The following is a 21,557-nucleotide window of genomic DNA, read 5'->3' as shown; positions in this document are numbered from 1 at the left end:
ACGACGACGGCGACGGGGACGATAGCGAGAGTTCAAGTAGCTACAAGGAGCTCCACAAGTGTTTCCTATCACGAGGAGCATCGTTCATTGTTCACCACGACCGACGATGATGGAATGCACAAATGTCCATGATCTGGCAGGACTTCTCCTCCTCCCCCCCAGCCATCAGGGGGACCGAGCAAGGATCTGAACCATTCCTCAGGCACAACAACACCGATCTGAGCACTACCATGACTGAGAGAGTCGAGATGAGGGAATCATCGGAGTTGGTGCTCCTCTCTCAATGTGATTCACTGCATGATTGGTCCTGGCTTCTCTTCTCCTCGCACAAAGCTCTTGGCCAGCCTCTCCGAAACATCATGACGCCGTGCAACGTAGAACATACGACGGCCAATGACGGCGATAACGTACATCCAGAACCCAGAGGGTCGGATCCACACACACCAAGGAGATTGAACGCCATGGCCAACCACGATGACTGCACACAGATCATGGCAAAAAAAAGAGCTGGAACTACCGTACACGGGAATGTACGTCCTTTTGAAGCACCACTGGCAATCAAGGCTCGTCCGCAGTTGTTGTTGTTGTTGTTGTTGTTGCCATTAAACCCAGGTGAGTGGCTCAAGTCTTGGATGCGCTGAAGTATTGGTACGTACTGTAATTTCATGAAGTGTGAATAGCAACAACAAACCTGACAGAGCGCTTCTATTGCCGCTAAGAAATTGCTATATTTGGTAGCATATTGTGGGAATGCGCTCCTTGCCAAAAAAAAAATGACAAATACAGCAACAACAGCAACAACAACTATCAACTCGACATTAACAAGGATGACTATTTCCTCATTTTGGTCTCAGGCGTAATTGAAATCAACAATCGTAAAATGTGGCTGAAGTGCAATGAAAAACTTGATATTCACGATTCTTCCTTCACATGCTCAATACCTAATCCTCTCGTAGCTAGGTTTTTATCCCTATCCAGAGGCAATATGCAGTAATCAGCTCAGAGATCGAATCGAGGCCATACGTACCTATTGTACTGAACTGTACAATACATACTACTCCATAGCTAGAAGAAATGAAACAAAACCAGAAAAGAACACAAGCGTCGTTCCTTGAACAATGCCATCGACATTTGTGCTTGAATATCAGGATTCCTCCCGGATCCAGGCAAAATTCATTCATGCATACGGACAATAATTATAATACGATCAGCCCAAAATCAGAGTCTATGTAGTTTCAAGGAAGAAGGCGCGGGAAGACAACCGTATACGTATAGTATACCTAAGTATGTGCGTACGTACGATGTACGTATCTACTCGTATGCAGTAGTACTATCAGTTGAGGCCACTTAACGAGCCATCAACTTCTGGATGGACGCCGAGCCCAATTTCTCTCGCATCATTCGCTCTCTCCAAAGAAGAAGAGGAAAAAGAAAAAGACGAATAGCGACAACAACACCGAGGATAAATCAAGTCTTAACTACCGTGTTATGGGATGCTTCCACTAGCGACTAGCGAGTGGATGTACCTATGTATGACAGTTTTCGTTCTCAGGAACTGATCTCTCTCTAACGGGGATCCCCAACACTTATCACCTCCACCTTCTTCTCGGGCTTGAGTTCGCTCACCTATTTCAAGACTCACTCAATCCGTGGATGACGATGCCAACCAGTCGTCGATCCGGTTAGTGAGGTTTTCGGTTTCTTTCCCACCCACTTCTCCGAGACGCAGACCGAAATGCTGCAAATCTCCTCAAAGTTCAATCAGCCACTCGTTCATTCCCCGAGATACAAATAAATGCATATGGGTTTGGTGCCACCTACTCGACCATTGAAAACATCATGGAACGTAATTGAGACCAGAATCAGGTAGCAAAGCAGTCTTTAGCCGTCTTGAAAGTCGAATCTTGATAGCCAAGGGGAACTGTTTCGACAAACCTGAATGGGTGAAACTGAGCTAACGGGATCCACTCGTCTACCTAGGCTCCCCATAGTGCACCCACCGCTCACTGGCTGACTTCTTACTATTCTACTACATACGGGCATAAACGCTCTCAATCACAGCAGTGGGAACGAATTAGAGCTCATACATCGGAGTGAGTCACAACACGGGGAGCTATTTTCACGAGGATCGAGGTACTTCGGAACCTACGAGTTCTAGCCAAAAATCAATGTAATCCAAAGAATTTCGTATGATTACCAATAACATTAGCAAAATGACAAGAAAATTTAGCCGTTTGGGTGGTCAAGAGCATTTGTTACTCAAGGATATTAAATGAAATTCGTGATTTAGAATGGAGGGGCAATGTCCTCAAAACGTTCCCGATTTGACCTTCACGACCCTGGTAGGATCTGATATATCAAGATGAAACAATTCGTGGTTTGGGGCAGCTTCAAATGTTCCCAAACCTTCATCCTCTTGGTTCTGATTGCACCGAAGTGATATCTGTGATGACAAACTGACAAACTTGCTGTACACCGTGTAGAACCAAATTCCACCCATTAAGTATGCACTAGTTGTTTCGTTGGTGATTTAGAACTACCTACGTTTACTGAGTAACCCAATATGGATTGTCCTCTAGATTCAAACAGGCGAGTGTCCAATAAAAGCAACGGAAATCGTCCGAGTTTGATCAATCAACGGACTCACATCAATTCGACATGTTGGAGTAGCGAACTGATTTTGGTTTGAAAGAGGTCATGTTTTGAGGTGCTTGTTTTTTTTTTGGGCCAATGATGCAAGCATTGGCCGACATAAAACATCCTTCTCCAGTGCATGCATTTATCAAGCCAGAATCCCCATTTAGTTGTAAGGTTTGAATTCCCTTTGCTGATTCGAGTTATTGTGATAATTGGTTGGAGCTTGGAAGCCATTATGAATGGTTTGTGATCCGCTTTGCGCAACGGCGCCATTTGCCAATCTCGCATTGGGAGGAGAAATCTCTTGTGGAATTCGGCGATTGCTAGCAACAAACCTTCGGGGAATGTGCCTCCGACTTATTTTGCACAAATGGCGTTGCTTCTTTGCCCGTCTTTAGATCATCGTTGTCGCCCAAGAGGTCGGTGTACGTATGTACGTACAACTGTGATACGAATCTTGTCCTGAAAGTCTAATATCTCCGATCTGGAAATGCATTTTGGGTGAAATCAAATTGCATCCAAACAATATCATTTACACTAAAATAATTGGATTGTTTTGAGATGTTGTCAACTTACTTCTTTTATTACGACCAAATGAATGATTGCAAAGAAAAGAAGAAGTCAATGAGAGATTGCATTTCACCCTTTCAGCACTGAGTCTACGAGTACGTACGTACTACAATGCATTTCAGGCCAGCTCTCAAACTAACTCTTTGATCAAACTCTCTGGCTTGCAGCCCACGACCAGAAAATGAAGAATTGAATTGGAATGATCAACGAGTTTGAAATGACTTTTGTAAATAGACTCATTAAATCTGGACATACCTGATCTAGAAATCCGCTCCATGGTGCATTTAGAATGGCCAGTAATTCGAGCTTTCCAACGGAAAACTCGAGTTTTCTTCGTACTTGCTGCTTTATATGAACTTGCCTTTTCTCTCTCCTTCAGAAATGCCCTCTCAAAGGATTTTTCCTCCTATTCCTTCATTGGATTAGAGATTGGACGCAAGATTCAGTGCCTAATCCTGTTCCTAATCTCCAGGATAACATGAGAGATACATTCTATAACTGGTGTGAGGAATACAAAGGTCACCATTGATATTAGTCGACCATTTTTTTTCTATTGGTCCCATTCCACATTCAGACAGATCTCGTCGGAAAGAGCGTCTTTGACCACGCTATAATCCATTTGATACAAGGCTTTGATCAATCATAGAATATCAACAACCTCTTTCTTCACATGGTTTCCCAATAGGTTCATGGCTCAACACCAAATAATGGTGTCTACCTTATCGAAAAAGAACACTTGGGGAGGCACGGACAAACGTGTAGATTGTACATGGTGTGGAAAGTTGTGCTTTTGGTCGGATGTGGATTTTTAACTGTAATTGTTCAAAATCCGCTTTCCCGACATTTTGTTTACAACCGCTCATCGATCGTATGCTCTACATAAGTTCACTTCGGAAATATGTTCGAGCACATGCACTCAAGTGCAATGATCACAATGGAAGCAAAGCCAAACAAATCTACATGGAAGAGGATGTAAGTGTTTATGCTTGTCGGGCGCCATAAGATTGACGTAACCTTCAAGTTCATAGACAAGCTAAGATCCGGACGATCCCGGTGAAATTGGATTAGAGGCAAATCCTGGTCGAGTTAAGATTGAATTGTTCGAATTTCATCATGGGCCTCAATCATCCCACTGATGGAACAGCGTGGAAGTTCAAGGCTTGCACGTCATTATCTTCCAGGTGTTGTCCCGGCTGCTTTCCCCGGAAATTCACGAACTTACGAACAATCCCAGAACGAATGAGCTGTCACTCGAAACACTCGCGAAGATGACGCGAGAACAAAGTGACGGACACTCCAGAGGAAAAAACGACGAGGACACATGGGTCCCTCGCTCCTCTTTCCAGTCCCTTATTCCCGAGAAATTATCTTTTTTTTTCACACTTGTGCTTGAACAACCAACCTAATCCCGCGTACAAGAATGAATCCATGCCAGGTTCAACAACGTTCCTCGATATCGTAGGTGAATCGACAACCCGTATGAAGCACTTGTCACTTTCATCAGGATGGTTTTAATCGATGCCCATGGGATACTCACCCGTGTCGAAAGTTTCGATCCACTAGACTTTGTTGGGATCCAAGAGGAGAGCGGAGACTGTGAAGGGAGCCCGCGTGCAAGCGCCTGTGGAACAAAAGCAATGTGTTACACAACAAGAATACTTAAAAGAAAAAGGCCATCCATTTGTCTAAGAGCACGCTTTCCTTAGAACACATTAATTTGCGGAAAAGTTCTTCCTCAGCCCGCCATTTTTTCCCAGATATCCAATTTCGTATATAGGTACGTTCCAAATCCCTGATGAGTCTGGTGGCAATGGAGAGTTGAGGTATGATTCTGGACTCTAAGCAGACACATTGGCCTAGACCACGAACTTCTAACACTTTGACAACATTGTCATTCATTTTACTTTTGAGCCGATCTTTGAGAGTGGTTCTACATCATTGCCGAGAACACTTTTTCCAATAAGCTCAACAATCCATGTTTTCACATTGAAAATTGATAAATGAATCATTTTCTTCACGGATCAATTTAATACTTCCTTTTTTGAGGGGCTGCAGTACCGTAAAATAAGGCACTCACGTCGGTTCAATGAGTTCCTGGCGAGGTTCGAAAGCCCGGAAATTGGATTGATGTTTCAAATATTGTTGTCTAGACATTCAAGTATCGACATCGACATCACCTGTCAAGTTTCTGTTTGAAAATTCCCCGGGGATGATTCAAATCTCCCCAAAGCTATGGGAGGCTTACCTAGCTATGGGTGTATTAGGACCCGGAGATTGGTCTCGGAAATCGTGATTGGATCCCCATTTCTTCGACCCGGACAGGCTCAAATTGGACATGGAGCCAGAGAGTGGACGATGGGGTGGCTGGGATTGTTGGGGCGTCACCGGAGGGCCCATCATTTGGCCATGAAGAGGAGTACGAAGGGGCGCCGTACTGGACCTATGGGCGTGATGGCGGTGGGTGGGCGAGGGAGACGGGGCCGGACTCATGGAATTCGAACTGAGCCCATCCGAATGGAGAGAACCCGTGGATTGGTAGATGGTGTTGGACGGCCTTCGACTGCAAAGGGAGAGCGGAGTGAGTAACTCGATGAAGTTTTTATCAAATGGTTGGATCAAGAACTGAATGAAGGCCGAGATGCTTGTCCATATCCGAGTGTCTAGTCTCTCACCTTAATGCACTGCTGGGAGTGGTTAGTAGAGTCTTGTCTCTGTTAGATGCGTAAGATGCTCGCCTGTGGTTAGAAAACGCATCAATTGTAGAGAAACCCCAAAATAAAACCATTTAGAATGAAAACTTGAACAAAATGACAATTCACACACAACATCCATGGTATTAGTCTGGTACATGCTGGGACGACTCACCTGCCCACCGTATCATGGTTGGAGGAATGGTATGAGGCCGATATCGGTCGGCGGCCTCCAGGAGTTCCGATCCGACTTCCACCATGTTCAGCCGGATCTCGACGCAATCGCACTTCTCGATGGTTGATTTGAACGTGCTCTGTAAGCAGAAGTTTCAAGAATTGAATGCTTCAACATGTTGAAAAACTAGGCCAACCAAATGGGGTCATTTCAGAGATTTCCTAACGTATAAGACCCTTAGCATTGAGAGACGTAACCAAGCATTTAGAGGAAATTTCAAACCCGTTCTCAATCATCTAAAGTGAAGACAAACGGACTCCCTACCTACAATGATAAAATTTTGATTTCAATACTCAGGAGAGCTTGGGCTAGAATTCTAATTCATACGTCAAGGAACTCCCTCGGGCAATTTACCTTGAAAGTTAGATCAGTGCCAAGAAACGATACCGAGAACTAAAAGCTACCCCCCTGGTACAACAAAGTATCCCCATGGGTTCCACCTTTCGTTTCCATGATGCACGCATTTCAATTTGGTAATGGCATTGGTTATTTGAGCCTTGCTTTAGGCAGCACGCAATTTGAGGTGAGTTGTCAAACTTGGGCCCATTCATGAATATTCCCAATCATAAAAAAAGCTTGTACCTACACTGAGGACGAGCCTTCGGCAATCACTTGAATCTACCTTGCATTCAAGATCTCGTCATTTTTTGTCCTTCTTTTAAGCACGTTCTTTTCATCTCGTCTCCATTCATTTCCTGAATTCTCAAGCAACCAATTTGAGGCCTTCTTTTCAATCTCATGTTAGCTCAGCTATCACATTTCCCCAAAGAACACAGTTTTTGGGTCTCCCACTGCCTTGAAACAAATAATTCGCTCGGTTTCATGGAACTAAGACACGCACCCTAGCATCCCAAACAAATACTACACCTTCCTCATAGATAGGCTCACCTTTGCCCGCTTCCAACGTGTTGATTCGTCGCAGAGCATCGGCCAGAGTGGCTCGGAGGCAAGTGATCTCGTCGTTCTGATCGTGGACCCGTTTCTCCAGATCTGACACCCGATCCCGCAGAGTTTCGTTCTCGTTTTCCACCATATCATCTGAAATGGAGAGGGTTGTGGCATTGGATGGATCGGAATATTTTTGGGAAAGAGGACTTAATGGCTGAAATTGCGCATTCCAACCGCGATCTGGTGAAGATCGATGGGCTTCACATCAGACATGCAAGAGATATGCATCACCACCTTGACTTCATCGCCAATGAAATGGAGCTAATAATGAGCTGCTGCCTTGGATAACGATGCTAATGGTCTGCAGAGAGACGCAAAAAGTCTTGCTTTAAAACCCCAATACTCGCTTTTCCAAGGTAGACGAGCGACTCATCGCATTGATTGGTAGTAAGAGAATAAATGGCGAGCGAATAGTACGGGAAGGAAGGCATGTCTAAAAATAAATTTGTTTATTGATTCCGTTTACTTGGTCTTGGGTGTGCATTGATGCATTGGTTATCACTAGAACACGAAACGAGTCATAATAAATGCCATTGATTGCAATGGAAGCGCCTGTGGATCCGAATAGAAGCTTGGCGAGCATTTTGGATCCCTGCGGTGTTGCTGGTGTTGGCGTCAATTTAGAAGGTCTTGTACCGAATACCATGATGGGAGAATGGTCGTCATGATCGTTGATATATTCCACACCTTCCGTGAGGTGGCTCACTCTAATGGCATTGGGGTGCGTGGGTCTTGCATGGGAATTCCAAAGTCCTCCATGGTTGTGATGAAATCCCCATAATCCTCGACCAATCTGATCCGGCTCCCGAACTCATTGATCCCCCACAACACGGCGCCATTCAATCCCAGCCACATGGACGTGATCATGAGGGCAAAACAGGCACGTCTGGCGAGTTCCCGTTTCGTTAAAGGTGTATCTGATGCGTTCCGATCCAGAGCCATCCTTCACTTTGCACGGGAAATGGGTCTGGATGATCCGATTCCGCTTCTACTGGCCTCTTCTTGCAGATTTCCAGTTTGCACAGGTCCTGGATCCTGGCGGGTGACTGAAGGAAACAACGATTCTTGTCTCTCGCTTCTCTTTGGCCTTCAAAAATGTTCGGCCTTCTTTCAAAGGCAAAGGGAGAACGGAGAGGGGGGGGCGAGAAGGAAGGCGAAGGCGAGAAAGGACAAGAGACAAGAACAGGCAGACTGGATCTCGATCTCGACGGGAAGCAGGCCCATATTGATGTTTCCAAGATGATACCTCACATTGTTTATTAGTTTCCAATTCTTTGGGAACCTGAGGGGTGTAATGTAAACACACATACTTTGGTGTTGGCAATCGAGCGAATGGACAGCATGTCAAGGATACTAATCCCCATTCTTCTGTACACTCATACGGGTTTTTTTCCTAAGGTTTCTATCAAGATGATTCCTTGGACCTTTTTCCTCGAGTCTGTTGACAGTCGGCAAACAATGCGCGTACAGTGTGTGTTTCTGTGTGTATGTAGGATATCGTATGGCTATGGTGGTCAGAGAGTGGTGCATGAATGAAACAAATTCTCCGCTCTATTCATCGCAGACGGGCATCAAAGTTACACAAGGTACGGATGACTTTCTTGTTCTCAAGCCAAAACATCCAGTCAGAGGAACGCGAAAGATGAAGTCGAAGAAGAAGAAGAAGAAGAAGAAGAAGAAGAAGAAGAAGAGGAAGAGGCAAAATCATTTCAGGTACGGATCGCGAACACGTCGCTTATTACAAAAGAGCACATCAGGGTCACCCCCACCCATCATTCTCCACTCTTGCGTTTGACATGTCATTTCCAGTTCATCATGAAAAACCACAAGAACGCACGCTTCAGTCCAACTGAATCGTTTCTGGTTGGAGTAAAAATTCTATAGAACATTTGATTGCATGACTTCTAAAAGAACTCTGGACTTCACTTCCTGGGCAGGCACCTATGTAGGGTATGTAGTATGTACTACGTACTACTGTCAGTAGAAAGTACGTCAATACTGTACGTATATTCGCACCACCACTGACAATAATACTACTCCAATCGAAGTCATGTGAGTTGCAAGAATTGAGGCAGGGGGCTTCGCTCACACGGCCCTCCCTACATCTTTGTGCCCGAATACTGGTATGTGAGAAATGGACATTCCACCCGCCCTAAAGATAACACTCTCAAAAGAGGAACGGATCTTGAGGATTACGAAATGGACTTATTTTTTGAACATGAAGGTTTTACGAGGTTGGACAATCAATCTCTTACGTACATCTCGAAGGCTCAATATGAGGTCAGCAGTAAAAATGATGAGAAAATGGAACTCACTCCAACATTGAATGACGGGCCTAATCGTGCTTTCCTCGTCATTTTGAACGTCGCTCGGGGTTTTGGGTCGATTTTGGGTCCATTTCCCGGACTCATCAAACAGTCGCATGGCCCTCTTCTTCTCATTCAAAATCACCACGGGGTCTTCATCGTCACTGTGATCACTTCCCATCGCATTTCTAGCCACAACTTTGTCGCTCAAGTCCGTTTCAATTGGATGTACCGCATTATTTAAAGAGGTGCGGGCGCTCAAGTCCACTTGCGGCTTATGCGGACTAATCGCAGGCTTGGGATTCAAGATTGGGATCCGACTCGGACCCATTGATTGTGCCATGGTGCCCGCCAATGGTAGGACGTTCATTTCTCGGAGAGCGAGTTGGGCACCATGTAGAAGTCATTGTTGCCCACGTATTCGTTGGTGTCATTGTAGATGGTGTTGCTCATGAGGACGATGTACAGGATGACCAGATAGAGACCGAGTAGATAGGTGAAGCACACATCGGCGTGGAGAAACACTTGCCGAAAGAATGGCTGCTTGGCCGAGGTCTGGTCGCACACGATGAACACGCCTTCCATGATGATAAAGACGATGATGATGATGATGATGATGATGATGATGATGATGATGATGATGATGATGATGATGATACGAGATGACAAGTCTGCCAAGGAATTACTTCCAACTTAGGCCGAAAAGCATCGCAAAATCTCATCTTGAGACGGTCTCCTAACAAAAAACCCGTTTAGTGATCCTATTCTTCTGCACTAAAGAGGAAAATCTTGCCTCGTCTTCAGAAGAGAAATTTCTGACAGACTTTGACACTCGTCGTTCAATAAAGAATTTAAGATCACCAGCTAGGGAAGCCTCAGAGGACAACATCGACAACGACGACGATGACGAAGGGATTGAATCGCTTTTTGATCGCTGTCGCTAGTAGCAACTGATGTTCCAAAATCATCCTCCACTTCCCGGCCAACGTGATTACCAGTCGAACACGATGAGACCGTTTTCACGGGCCTTTCCTACTATCTCTATCAATGTTGCCTCCTCCGTCCATTTCGACAATTTCACTTCGGACAGACAAAGTCGTCGGATTGGTTTTAATAACTGCTCAGCACACCAGAGGTGGTCGTCGACAAGAGAGAGGGTTGGCTAGCTTGGACGGGAGGAAACAGGGGGGGGNGGGGGGGGTTGGCGTTGATCTGTCTAAAAGTAATGCTTGGCAAATCAAGCACGTAGAATTCACATCATTGCACTTTTTCAACGAGAGTGTGTTGGTGTATGTGAATGAGTGGCAATAGCAGAGACATCATGCCCGCCTTGTGCGGCGTAAGGCAGTACGCAATCCTTGGCACCGATTACTTCCTTAACAAAGTTCACGCCAACGATGCTTTAACTTGGCAGAATTGTTCCCTATCTTAAAGACTTTGCGACCAACTTACCTACACTGTTGATTGAACGTGCGTGCTACGGAATCAGAAATCCTCACGTCTCGCAAAATTAAAACTCTAGCGCATGGGAATGAAAAGATCAGCCTCCCCCAATGCTAACAAAGGTAAATATCACTCAGGCACAAGTGTTTCGAAAATGCTCCAAAAGAAAGCTTTGGGGATACCTAGCGAACACCCGAGTGGGCTTTTTAATGCCGGGTGCGGCCTCCGTTGTGGCGCTTTGCTTAGGGTATTCTTACCGTGCCACAGATAAGGGATTGGAATAAGTCTGAGAAGGAAAACGAACCAAGCCTGCCACTGAGGCATAACTAGAAAATAGTACGTAAACACTAGGGGATCAACGTATCCGAGCAATCCTAAAAGCACCTAGTTTGTGGGCCAGAGATAAGATAGGTAGCAAGACCACTGTTCTTGATCAAATGAGCAATCGGCCTCCATGGGAATTGACCACACTTTAAACTAACCGCCCTGACCCAAAATATGAATTCCAGCAGTGGCTCTCAGCTAAATGCCGTCCCCCAAACACTAATCTCAAAGCAGATCTCCAAATGCAATTTTGCGATGAATTCCACTCATTGTCACCTCACCAACACTATTCACCACCCAACCAAGGGTCCGACAATTCTGTTCCACTGAACCAAGGACAGCTGTCATTCTCATCTGCACCAATCCACTACGGCGAGATCCACAACAACCACAGCTGTTCCATTCCTTAGATTCTTAGGCCTCTCCTCCCACAAATTCCTCCGAAGGAAAGCCAGCTCAAAAAAGCCATCCAAACAGAGGACGTTCTAACACCAGGGATCCTGGCACGCCAAGTTCCCTTTAGTTAGGCGTTAGGCGCTTTAAATGGAAATGGAAACATGAACTGGCTGGTCCCTTGAGGCAGGTCTCATGAAAGAAATGGGCTGCTCTCAATAGTACTAGAAAGGTTTTGACAACTTAGGGACCCTAGGTATGCGAGAGTGTATCTGAGAGAACAATTCATGATGTAATCATAATTTGACGATGTTGGTAACTATTCTGTTGATATTCATAATGTTTTTACGATGTTGGAAAAAGACCCTTTAACAGCAGGCTTCGGAATTTCGAGACTCTACAAACCACGAAACCTTTCAAAAGAAATACTAACACCTTCGAAGTCATTAAGACTAGTCATTTCAAATCCAAAAAGGTTTTTTTTTCTTGTAACAAATAGTACCTCACACATTTGTACGATGCTTACTGAGAAATGATCAGTATCCTGTCAGCTGGAATTTTTAAATAGGGCCGATTTGGCGTCTCGAAGGACCTTTCAAATTGTGTTGCTGCCATGGTGCTCCCATTAAGGATATGTATCTTGTTAGAAAGGTTTTGAGAAAAGAGACCCATTATCTCGCTTTTACGTGGCGAGACCCCTTTAGCCCTCACGAGCAATCAAATTACCTTCTCCTAATAATCGAACATTCTAGTGACTTGAGGTGCATTATTTCAAGTCATAGCAACATTTCGGAGTCATGGTGCAATTGGGAAAACATAGGCCATAGAACACACGAACTCCTTATCGACAGGCTCCACATGAGTCATCATCCAGGTACTATACGTGGGTAGGCCTTAGCACTATAAAACAGCTGATTCAAAGTGACTGGGTTATCAGTATCTCGGGATACTTATCATTGGTCGGTGCTGTCCGCTGCTCGTTGGTGTTTCTTAAGTTGGGTTCTTTTGTGATGCCTACTTAGCTAGGCACCATGACCCTCAACTGGAAGCACGTACTCAGTTGGACGGAGATACCCTAACCCGTGAGCCAAGCAAACGCATTCTTCGTATACCCGTCATTTTCCAATGTTCGGGACACCAAACCACAACCTTACGGGTTGCACTTGATCCCAAGCAGCCTTGCAACCACTGGAGCACGGTCCACGTCACGTTGGAACGGGTTCAATCAGTGCCAAAGGTGGATCAAGTCAGCCCACCTGAAACTTGGTTTTCGGTCTGGGCACAGTCATTGAACCGCTCGCTGAATTCCGATTTTAAGGAAACCACTCAATATCATCGTTCTGTTACTCTTGTGTTTTCAACTGTGGCCATCATCAACCTTGGCGTGGCTTTTTGGACCACCGATTCGTTACGAAAGGCGAATCCGATTATCCGCTGATGCAATGACATATTTTCATGCTATTCTCTCTTTGCGACCCTAAAAAGGCAAGCTGCAATTGGGTTTTCAGTCATGACGATCTCTCTTTTGAAACGGGTAATCATACTGACGCCAATGACCGACCGCTCAAACGCCCCAATTGAAGAAAGAATCCAATGGAAAAGGAATGTGCTTAGGCTCAAACAATGATTTCTCAATGAGATCCAGCCACTCGAGAAGGACAGTGTGCATGAGCACTACTTTCTAAAAGGGATAGATCTCTGGGACGGATTTTAAAACTGTATCTGCATTGAGTGAATGAAAGATGAACCCTGAAACTTCTTTCCGCTAGTCAGAGTCGTAGCTAATGATTGGAAAAGCGAGATGATAAGGCAGGATGAGAGCAAACAGCCAAAGCAAAAGATAACATCAACTGAAAGTACCAATAACACGCTAGCCAAAAAGTCACGACTCGCTCGAACCCCGAGATGAAGTCGTCTTCATCCATCTCGAGTTCGCCTCAATAGGATTACTTTCTGTCCCAAAACCACCATAATGATGAGTTCTAGTTTCAGAAACTTCACCTTAGCAGCTACCTAGATGGTTCGAATGTGGCGAAGAGCCCATTAAGAATGGTGCAATAATTACTTGTCCCAAGCCGGAGGCACCCAATCATACCTGAAAATTTCACCCCTTCTAGATTGGAGAAGTGTCCGAATCATTACTTCACGACCAAAGGCATTTCAATCCAAGTGGCAGTGGCTCAATAAGAATCGAGGCTCCCCCAGCCCATCATTAGCATTAGCTTGACGGGCCCGTTTCCACGCGAATGGTGACGAGGTACGCACCCACAGGAGGACAATAAGTACTCCTTCCTTCATGTCCATCTGAGACAAAGTTGGCGCCCACATGGCCCTCATGAGTTTGAAAAATGACCATTTTTGAATGAATTGGAGACAAGTACCTATTAGGGATAACTCTCAACCAGATCAGTCTATACTATGCGAGGAAGTGTACGAGTGGAAAGATAGATGGGTGGATGGACAGATAGAGTGGGCACCAAACCAGCACCAACCGCCCAAGGAATGCCAACACAATTCACAATTATGACATTGTCTTTTGGCTCGCAACTTCTTGCGGGGGTGGATGAGGAGGATTATCTTTCTGACACGGCGGCAGTTTTGAGGGGTTCTTCGAACTCTCGCACAACGCTCCTGGCCACTTGGCCAAATTTGTTGATCTTAAATGGAATGAGTGTAGGTGGTGGAGGCTTACCGTTGCTTCGTAATTCCAGTTTCGAGGGGTTCTCGCGGGTGGTAGCCCCATTTTTCGACATGGATTCCGTTGGCAAGCTGACTTTGCGGCTCTCTTCTTTCTTAGCACTAGGAAGAGGGAAACTGTGGGCCCGGTCGGAAATGGGCGGGGGCACTTGCCGAGGGCTCTTCTCACGTCCCATGGAGGATAAACCGTAGCTGGAGGTTTTCACTTCCTCCATGGTCGAATCTGTGTCGTAGTCACTCTCGTCTGTGTCGGCAACAGGTTTAGACGGTCGATTCTTATCTGCCTTTTCATTCTGAAGGCTGGGGATATATATCTGAACTAACGATTCCTTCTTGGGGGAAGTTATTTCTGGCTCAGGATTGGCATGTTGAATGGTCAACGGGGATAAAGAGACCATGGAGTCCTCGTGCTTTTGATTCATCATTTTCCTCTCAAATTGCTCCATGAGATTGCCCTTCCGCTCGAGAGGTGGGGTCTTCGTACTTGGATCCGAGGTAGTGTGCCTCAGAATGGGCTTAAAGTAGGCCTTCGAGCTATGGGTGGGTGACACCACCTCCGGGCGTTGCGATGGGTTGAAATCAAAGATGATCTCGTCACCAAACTCGACCCGTCGAGGACTGATCGGATTGGATTCGTAACCCCGTCTTGGGCTGATAGGGGTGGATTCGGCCCTTCTTAAGTTGTGGGTACCTGATCTCGCCCCATGGTGGCCGGAGTCTAGATCAAGTTGAAGCGTCAGCGGTCGGACTTGTCGAGGGCTTATCGAGCGGAACGAGGCCTCTTGACTAGAGTGTCCGCTGTGTCCACTATGGTTCCGAAAACGACCCGGATTGTCCCAATTTGGCTCGGTGGAAGACGAGGCGCAAGCCCGAAAGTCAAAATCGGTCTCAATCACTTGACCCCGTCGGGGACTTCCATAATAATCACGGCTGTGAGAGCTCATCCCAGTTCGACTCAGATTGGGATAGGAGCCTCCAGATGAAGAGCGCTCCTCTTCTTTTGGATCAAATCGTCGAAGAATCGTCTTGAAATCCACTTTGCCCTTGAACACGTCTCTTGGCACGGCTTTGTTATCTTGAAACGAGCCATTTCTCTCCACATTCTTCGTTTTGGTGGCGGCAGCCGCCGAAAACCGCCTGGGCACACTATGGCTGGAATACCCGGGCTCCAGACTGAAACTTCTGGAGGAGTTCTCGGTATACGAGCTACTCCTCCTGGCGGCCTCTTCTCTCGCCACGGACAATCGTAGCTCTCGAGCCATTTCCTTCCGGGACATTCTCTCATTATGGTCAGAATGATGACCACCGTGGTGATTAAATTGAGGGTTATGATATTGGTGATGGTGTGGCTGATGATATTGATGCGGCTGTTGCTGGTAGTGATGATATTGAGAGGACATCTTGCCTCCGTGCATGGGACACTTTCGGTCAGGACTGTTGTCCAACGTCACCAACAATCGATGAGGCCCGTTGATGTTGCCCAATGATCTTCGAATGGCTCTTGTACGCAAATTTGCGTCATCAAAGCTCTCAAAATGGGCCATTCACTCGCCTACCGTGGACATCGGTAGCAGGCCCACTAGGAAGAGGAACGAGCTCCGAGTGAGTGCGTGACTCGGTGAGGACCAGGTTACAATCAATCTTCCACCCACAACTTGTCGGCAACACAACATTGAGACCGCTAGGAGAGTTCGGCTCGGCAACAAATTGAATATCTTCTCCTGATTTGGGCATTCGAGTCATCGCGTTATCCCCCCACTTGCCATCGGGATGGGTCTTGGACCTTGTTGGCCAATCGCCATGCTCACACAAACACAGCATGCAACAGTGCCCGCGAATCGGGAAGAAATGGTAGTCCCTCGTGAGGTTAGTTGAATTCGCTTCGTGAAAGAATGCTCCTCCGAGGTTCCCTCACCAATACAAGAATGGCTTCACTTCCTTCAATTGAAGTGGCCACTTGGACAGAGCACCCAAAATGGGCCTCCAGTTATGATGAAGGACTGGTTTGAAGTACCCTCGAATTTGGACGACGAGGGGACGGCTTAATTTTTTGTTCAAGACCATAACCCTTTTGAGAGAACTCACACGTGCATTGGCCAATTCTATGTTTCTCGAAAGAAGCACCCAAACTTATGCCTGGTATGAGTCATTGAGTCATGTGTCAGAGGTGAATAGGCAGCGCATGAGTTTGAAACACTCATATGTCAGTCAAGTGTTGTTTAAGAGTAGTAATGACTGCCAAATACGGGAGGGGGAGATTTTGATGGCAATTTTCACTTCTCACAGAGACCACGCGGAAGAGGGACAAAATCCGTGTGAGGCAAGGACTTCTCCATATGATGGCATTGGAGTCCCTAAAGGTTCTTCAACATGGGGAATTGTCACCGACCAGGTGGACTCAAGGCGGATGATCGAAGCATGAATTCTATGCAGGACCCCATCAAATGTAGTGGCATCCACTTGAGCAATGACACACACTCGTAAAATTTTCTCACCAAAGTGAAAGAATTCTTCTCTTTTGAGGCATTGAAGTCTCCGACTAGGCCCGGATTTAAAAAAAAAAAAAAGACTCGGAGAAAATTTCAGGGTCTGGGTTCAATCAATCATATGGTCAGCGCCTTTGTTGAACCCGGGATGGAATGGTCAAACTCGAAGGATTTGTCACTGGAGCGAATATCACTACTTGACCACTTTGCCGACGTCAATCATGAGACCTAATGGTTGGACTGGCTCTTTTTTAACGTGATCTCTGGGTAAATGTTTGTAAACGAAACGATCAAACAAGACCATGGGAAGTCCAATAATTATCACTCAAGTGGCGGACAACCGGGTTGTTTGATAAGACAGGCGTTTCTTGACATACAAGGGCCAGAGTTCTGGTACCTAAGGTTTGTTCATTGGTTTCGTTGCATGAATGGTGGGTAACACCGTTGTCACAAATTTCACTCTACTTCACTAAAAAATTTTTCTTCTTCACCATGAAAATGCACTTTCACTCCAATCATGCTGGGAGGAATCCCAAACCTTTATTTTGCAAAAGACTTCATGTCCAACTTCGAAATACCGACTGGAGCAAACCGATCTCATCGTCATTTTGAGTCAGAGTGAGGAACCCAGAACTCGGGTGCACGGGCAATAGGTGAGCCCATCACCATTGAACGTTCCCCCTTGCTTGCAACCCAACGAGCGAACGAACGAGCGAACGAACGAACGAACGAACGACCCACCGACCGACCGGTCCACCAACCAGGCGAGAACCAATCTGGCGGGACTCCTTCCACTAACGATGACGAGGGCAGGTCTCGATCCTTCTCCTCATCCTTATTCGCTCAAGCATGCTTTGATGCCTCATGTGAGCCCCAAAGTTACATGCACTAGAATTGGAATTTGAAGACCTGCTCTATGAATGTGTGTAGTGCTTGTTCCACTGGCACTCGCACAATCAAGGACCATGGGCAAGGACTTGCTCAGACGGATGTGTACATATGTATCTAAGGACGGACGGACGGACGGACGGACGCATACGTTTACACTTGAGGCCATGCATGTGTATGAATGCACGCTCCGGTCGAATTGAACGTCACCTATGAAGGCGGCGGAGGACATCATCGTGCCAGCGACATAACCATGGCACTAGACGGAAGTTCGTGCAGAAGTTTAACGAACAAGATGTCCAAGACATGGTTACAAGCGCTAGCACGCACTTCTACTTCGTGAACGTAAATGAGTCCAGATTTTTAACACATATTTGCTCCGGGAAATGAACTGTGTGTACGCAGGGGTCAAAGGTGTACAGTATGTTCATTTAGATTAAGTGATACCTCGAATCGTCTATCGCCACCTGCAGTATATCTATGGTTCTCTTCCTCAGGCCCAGGGACATGGTAAAACCTCTCGGAATCCAGGCCAGGCCCCATCTCCCGAGCCCTCTCGACAACGAGGGCAACAAGGACCCGAGTCGGCAAGATATAGATGAATATTTTGCCTACTAAATAAATGGCAGGCAGGAGGGCCAGTTTTCAAACCAGGAAGCGGTTAAAATTTGCCTGGACATCTAATCGGCCCATCCGATGGATCTTTCTCTCTGTCTCTGTCTCTCTCTCTCTTTCTATCAAAGGCATGTATGTACAATGGCAATGAAAAAGGGACATGGAAAAGAATGCTCGGCCGACATGTCACACACTCTTTGGCGCCCATTTGAGAGCCTCGCTCGTTGGGATAAATGTCTATTCAAGTGAACAGCAACAAGATAAGTTCAGATATCTCAGATTTTATGCTTGTCTACTGCACACATGTGCACGGTAGAGCAAGGGATCTATCTCGATAAAAGCTTTTGTCGTTTCAGCGGAAGAATACACTTCGACCGAAGAAAAGGATCCCTCAGAAATCTTTCAGTGATAGCTTTGGAAGCAAAAATCCATCATATCAATTTGAAGGATGAGGCAAAAAAATCAACCACAGTGGATTCGGCTTCAACCGATTTCAAAGCGCCCTTTTCAACTGACGGGTAATCATGAGGATGGTGTCTCGTTGTGTTCTATTTGGTGCGGGATATTTCACTTTGGCACACCTACGCCATATCAACGGCAAACAAATGACCACTTTTATGACAGGTAATTTAGTCGTCGCAGACTAGCCACCAAAGAGCAATCATTTGGTTGTGATAATTCTTCTTTTCGTGGCATTGAGCACCAAAATTTTGAACACGCAAAATGACTGGGATGACTCCTTTCAAATAATTGGAATGAATGCATTCAAGCTCAATGGGAAAGGTTATCTTCATAGTCCAAGTTGTGTGTCATATCGGATGAGAAAATTGGCTCTCCAGCCAAGACATTCCGTTGCAATACCCGCATCATTACTGGCCTTAAGATTAATCTTCCTTTGATGTTTGGATTGGCAGTAATCCTTCCAAATCCTTCAAACGGCGAATGCTTCCATTACTCGAACCCCATAACCAAGTAACTTTGAAATAGTCTTGATGCTTCACACCGTGTTATCTTGTTGTATTGAGCCAACGGCAATTTGGCCCTACGTTGAAACCCTTGATCAGTCACCGATGAGTAGGAAATTGCAATACGTACACTCTGCGTACATTGGACACACCCAGCCAATGAATTAATGGACGAAGCACAATACCAATAAAGCCCAAAACCCCAACGAGCACGACCATGAACGTGCTTGACAATAAAACCCCAACTCTCAATCAAGGCCATGGTGGTTTAACATGGTTGTCAGTGTCATTTGGGCGTAGTTTCAAGTTTTTGAATGAATTACGGCCTCCGTGGGTGAAATGGTCAAATGTATCAACCAATACGGTTATTGTCCATACATGGCTCGCTTCTCAATCTCGTTTGACAAACGAAACGGGTCATCTCATCCTAAATTGAGTGCACCAAATCGACATTTGACTCTTGTGTCTCTCGTCACTATTCTGATCATCCGACCTCAGGGAGGCAAAGACCCCAAGGTTAGTGCTCACTTGTGCACTCATGCATCTAACCCAGAGGTGGAGGCGGCAAACAACATCAAGGCAGGCAACCATTTTGTCCCTTCAAGAAAACCTTTTATCAAACCATCCCCCTGTCTCGCGACTATAGGTCAAGCTAATGAACTTGACAAAGGTGAAAAACACTGACGCTTACAAGATTGGCGAGGCCTCGGGAGGCCAGATGGGAGCCAGAAGCAAAAACAAACCGCCTCTGGTGGCAACTAGATCTGACTCTTTCAAGGTTGAATTTGATATCGCGGTCAGATCGACGCATAATACATCCAACGGACCATCATTGGGCCTGTGTCAAGATCTCGGCTGGTCGGCCAGGTTTCTACTTCACGAACTTGGTTTACCGCCGTCTCACCTCCCAGGTCGAGCGTGCCACCACAATTGATCAAAAATCCAATGAAAACCAGACAAATTTAGAATCAATCAAAAAAAAATAACTCTTACCACTGGCTGACATGCTAGCTGTCGTAATCGATCGTGGCGAAGTGGGCGTAATGCCGATCACGGATGACTCGCTAGCCGCGTTATTGCTCACAGTCACCATGATGGGCCTCTTGAGGGCCTCCTCCGTTTCCTCCGGGATGGAATTGGACGCGGTCAAGAGCACACTGGCCACTGAAGAAGAGGCTTCACTACACGTGTCTTCCTCATTCGCCCCATTCCGCTCTTCATTATCGAGCTTCTCAAGGGTGTCTCGGTCGGTCACTTCTGATTTGTGATTATTGTCATTCATGGTGGCCGTGGTGTCCACCGTGACCAGGTCGTGTTTGGGATCCCCATCATTTTCGGTCAGGATTTGAGGATCCATCTCGGTGGTTATTTGCATCACGATTAGGGTGAGAAGCGGCACTTCACTTGGAGGAAAATCTCGTTTTCAGGGCAATTTGAAGAGATACGACTCGTTGATACTCGTGAGTTGATGACTTCTCTTTCGGCCAATTGTTAGCTCGTTTCCCAGTTCCAAGCCAGTGGTTCTGTTATGTCCAGCTTGACCGCAAAGAAACAATACGGTCTACAAGAAAAAAAAGAGAAACAACTAAAATACTGATGATGTTTTTTTTTGCCAAAGTCGCAACATGAGATTAGCTCGGATGTTGTCGTTTGAGGGATTTTAGGGGTCCTCTTATCTTCAAAAGAAATTTCGGGGCTGTGTTGCACAAACAAAGAATGAATGGGTTATTTATAAGCCACTCAATATTATCAAAAGCATTCACACAACCTCATCGTGCTCAACATTTCATTGTTCTGGCGCGAATAGCACTTTTGTAGTCATTGTGGAAGTGAAACCAGTCGGCTCATTATATAGATTGCCCTCAGGCGACATGAGCCTTATTTCGTTCATTTGGTCGAGACGGGTGATAAATCTCTTGTTTTAGGAATGAATAACCCATATAAATCTCCACCTCCATGACAGATAGATAGCTCGAGCGGTTTCCTCCTAAAGGGCAGAATGCGTGGGAGATACCGTACCTCACAGTGTTCAAATTCCCCATATGGATCCTTCAGAGCAGAGAGGCCGTTAATATCGAGTCAAAATTTGCATATGCCTTCGACACACCAACACCCTCCCAGGTCGATCTCTCCTCACTTTTTTTGCCTTTTACTCCGATGGACACACTATGAATGATGTGAACAACATCAAGTGTCAAGTTGGGTGGGAACGATACTCAGAGAGTGGAATTCCCGTTTCAAATGCTTCCAGAGGCTTGAATTTGAAATCGTAGAGAAATTGAAATGAATCTGCCTTATTATAACGGGGGAGACTTGCGTGTGTGGGTTTTCGACATCTGATGCCTTCGACCATGGAGCGC

General features: G+C 45.9%; 2 protein-coding genes across 7 annotated transcripts in view; both read right to left on the bottom strand.

The window, feature by feature from the left end:
- The window catches only part of LOC131883070 (echinoderm microtubule-associated protein-like 1), a 28,397-nt gene extending 12,392 nt beyond the window's left edge, over window positions 1–16,005 (bottom strand). Inside the window, exons 1-6 of one of the 5 annotated variants that reach the window (XM_059230402.1) lie at window positions 14,239–16,004; window positions 7,021–7,170; window positions 6,073–6,211; window positions 5,880–5,942; window positions 5,453–5,767; window positions 4,745–4,828 (exon numbers count right to left, since the gene is read on the bottom strand). In XM_059230402.1, coding sequence (XP_059086385.1) covers window positions 4,745–4,828; window positions 5,453–5,767; window positions 5,880–5,942; window positions 6,073–6,211; window positions 7,021–7,170; window positions 14,239–15,787 — 2,300 coding nt within the window. In that variant the 5' untranslated portion in view covers window positions 15,788–16,004. Of the gene's footprint in view, window positions 1–4,744; window positions 4,829–5,452; window positions 5,768–5,879; window positions 5,943–6,072; window positions 6,212–7,020; window positions 7,171–14,238 lie in introns of all 5 variants that reach the window. The other 4 variants (XM_059230405.1, XM_059230403.1, XM_059230407.1 and 1 more) reach the window with 4 other exon arrangements.
- LOC131883093 (uncharacterized) lies at window positions 9,575–12,102 on the bottom strand. 2 transcript variants are annotated; one of them, XM_059230439.1, is made up of 2 exons: window positions 11,435–12,102; window positions 9,575–10,057 (listed from the first exon to the last, which is right to left on the bottom strand). In XM_059230439.1, exons 1-2 carry the CDS (start codon window positions 11,505–11,507, stop codon window positions 9,753–9,755), a joined length of 378 nt encoding a protein of 125 aa, XP_059086422.1. In that variant the 5' UTR covers window positions 11,508–12,102; the 3' UTR covers window positions 9,575–9,752. The 2 variants fall into 2 exon arrangements, with proteins under 2 accessions (XP_059086422.1, XP_059086421.1); XM_059230438.1 differs by having other exon boundaries at window positions 9,575–10,078; window positions 11,435–12,075.
- Window positions 16,006–21,557: the final 5,552 nt, after the last annotated feature.

Source organism: Tigriopus californicus, chromosome 7 (assembly GCF_007210705.1).
Source record: "Tigriopus californicus strain San Diego chromosome 7, Tcal_SD_v2.1, whole genome shotgun sequence".
In the NCBI taxonomy this organism is placed as follows: Eukaryota; Metazoa; Arthropoda; class Copepoda; order Harpacticoida; family Harpacticidae; genus Tigriopus; species Tigriopus californicus.
Note: the sequence above shows the minus strand (reverse complement) of the source record. Positions and strands in the feature narration are given on the sequence as shown.

Bases quoted from the DNA above. Each gene is read 5' to 3' on its own strand.
- LOC131883093 (XM_059230438.1), bottom strand. From the start codon at position 11,507: ATGAGAATGACAGCTGTCCTTGGTTCAGTGGAACAGAATTGTCGGACC. The intron at 10,079-11,434 runs GTGAGGTGACAA...TTTCGGCCTAAG, and splicing joins TTGGGTGGTGAATAGTGTTG to TTGGAAGTAATTCCTTGGCA.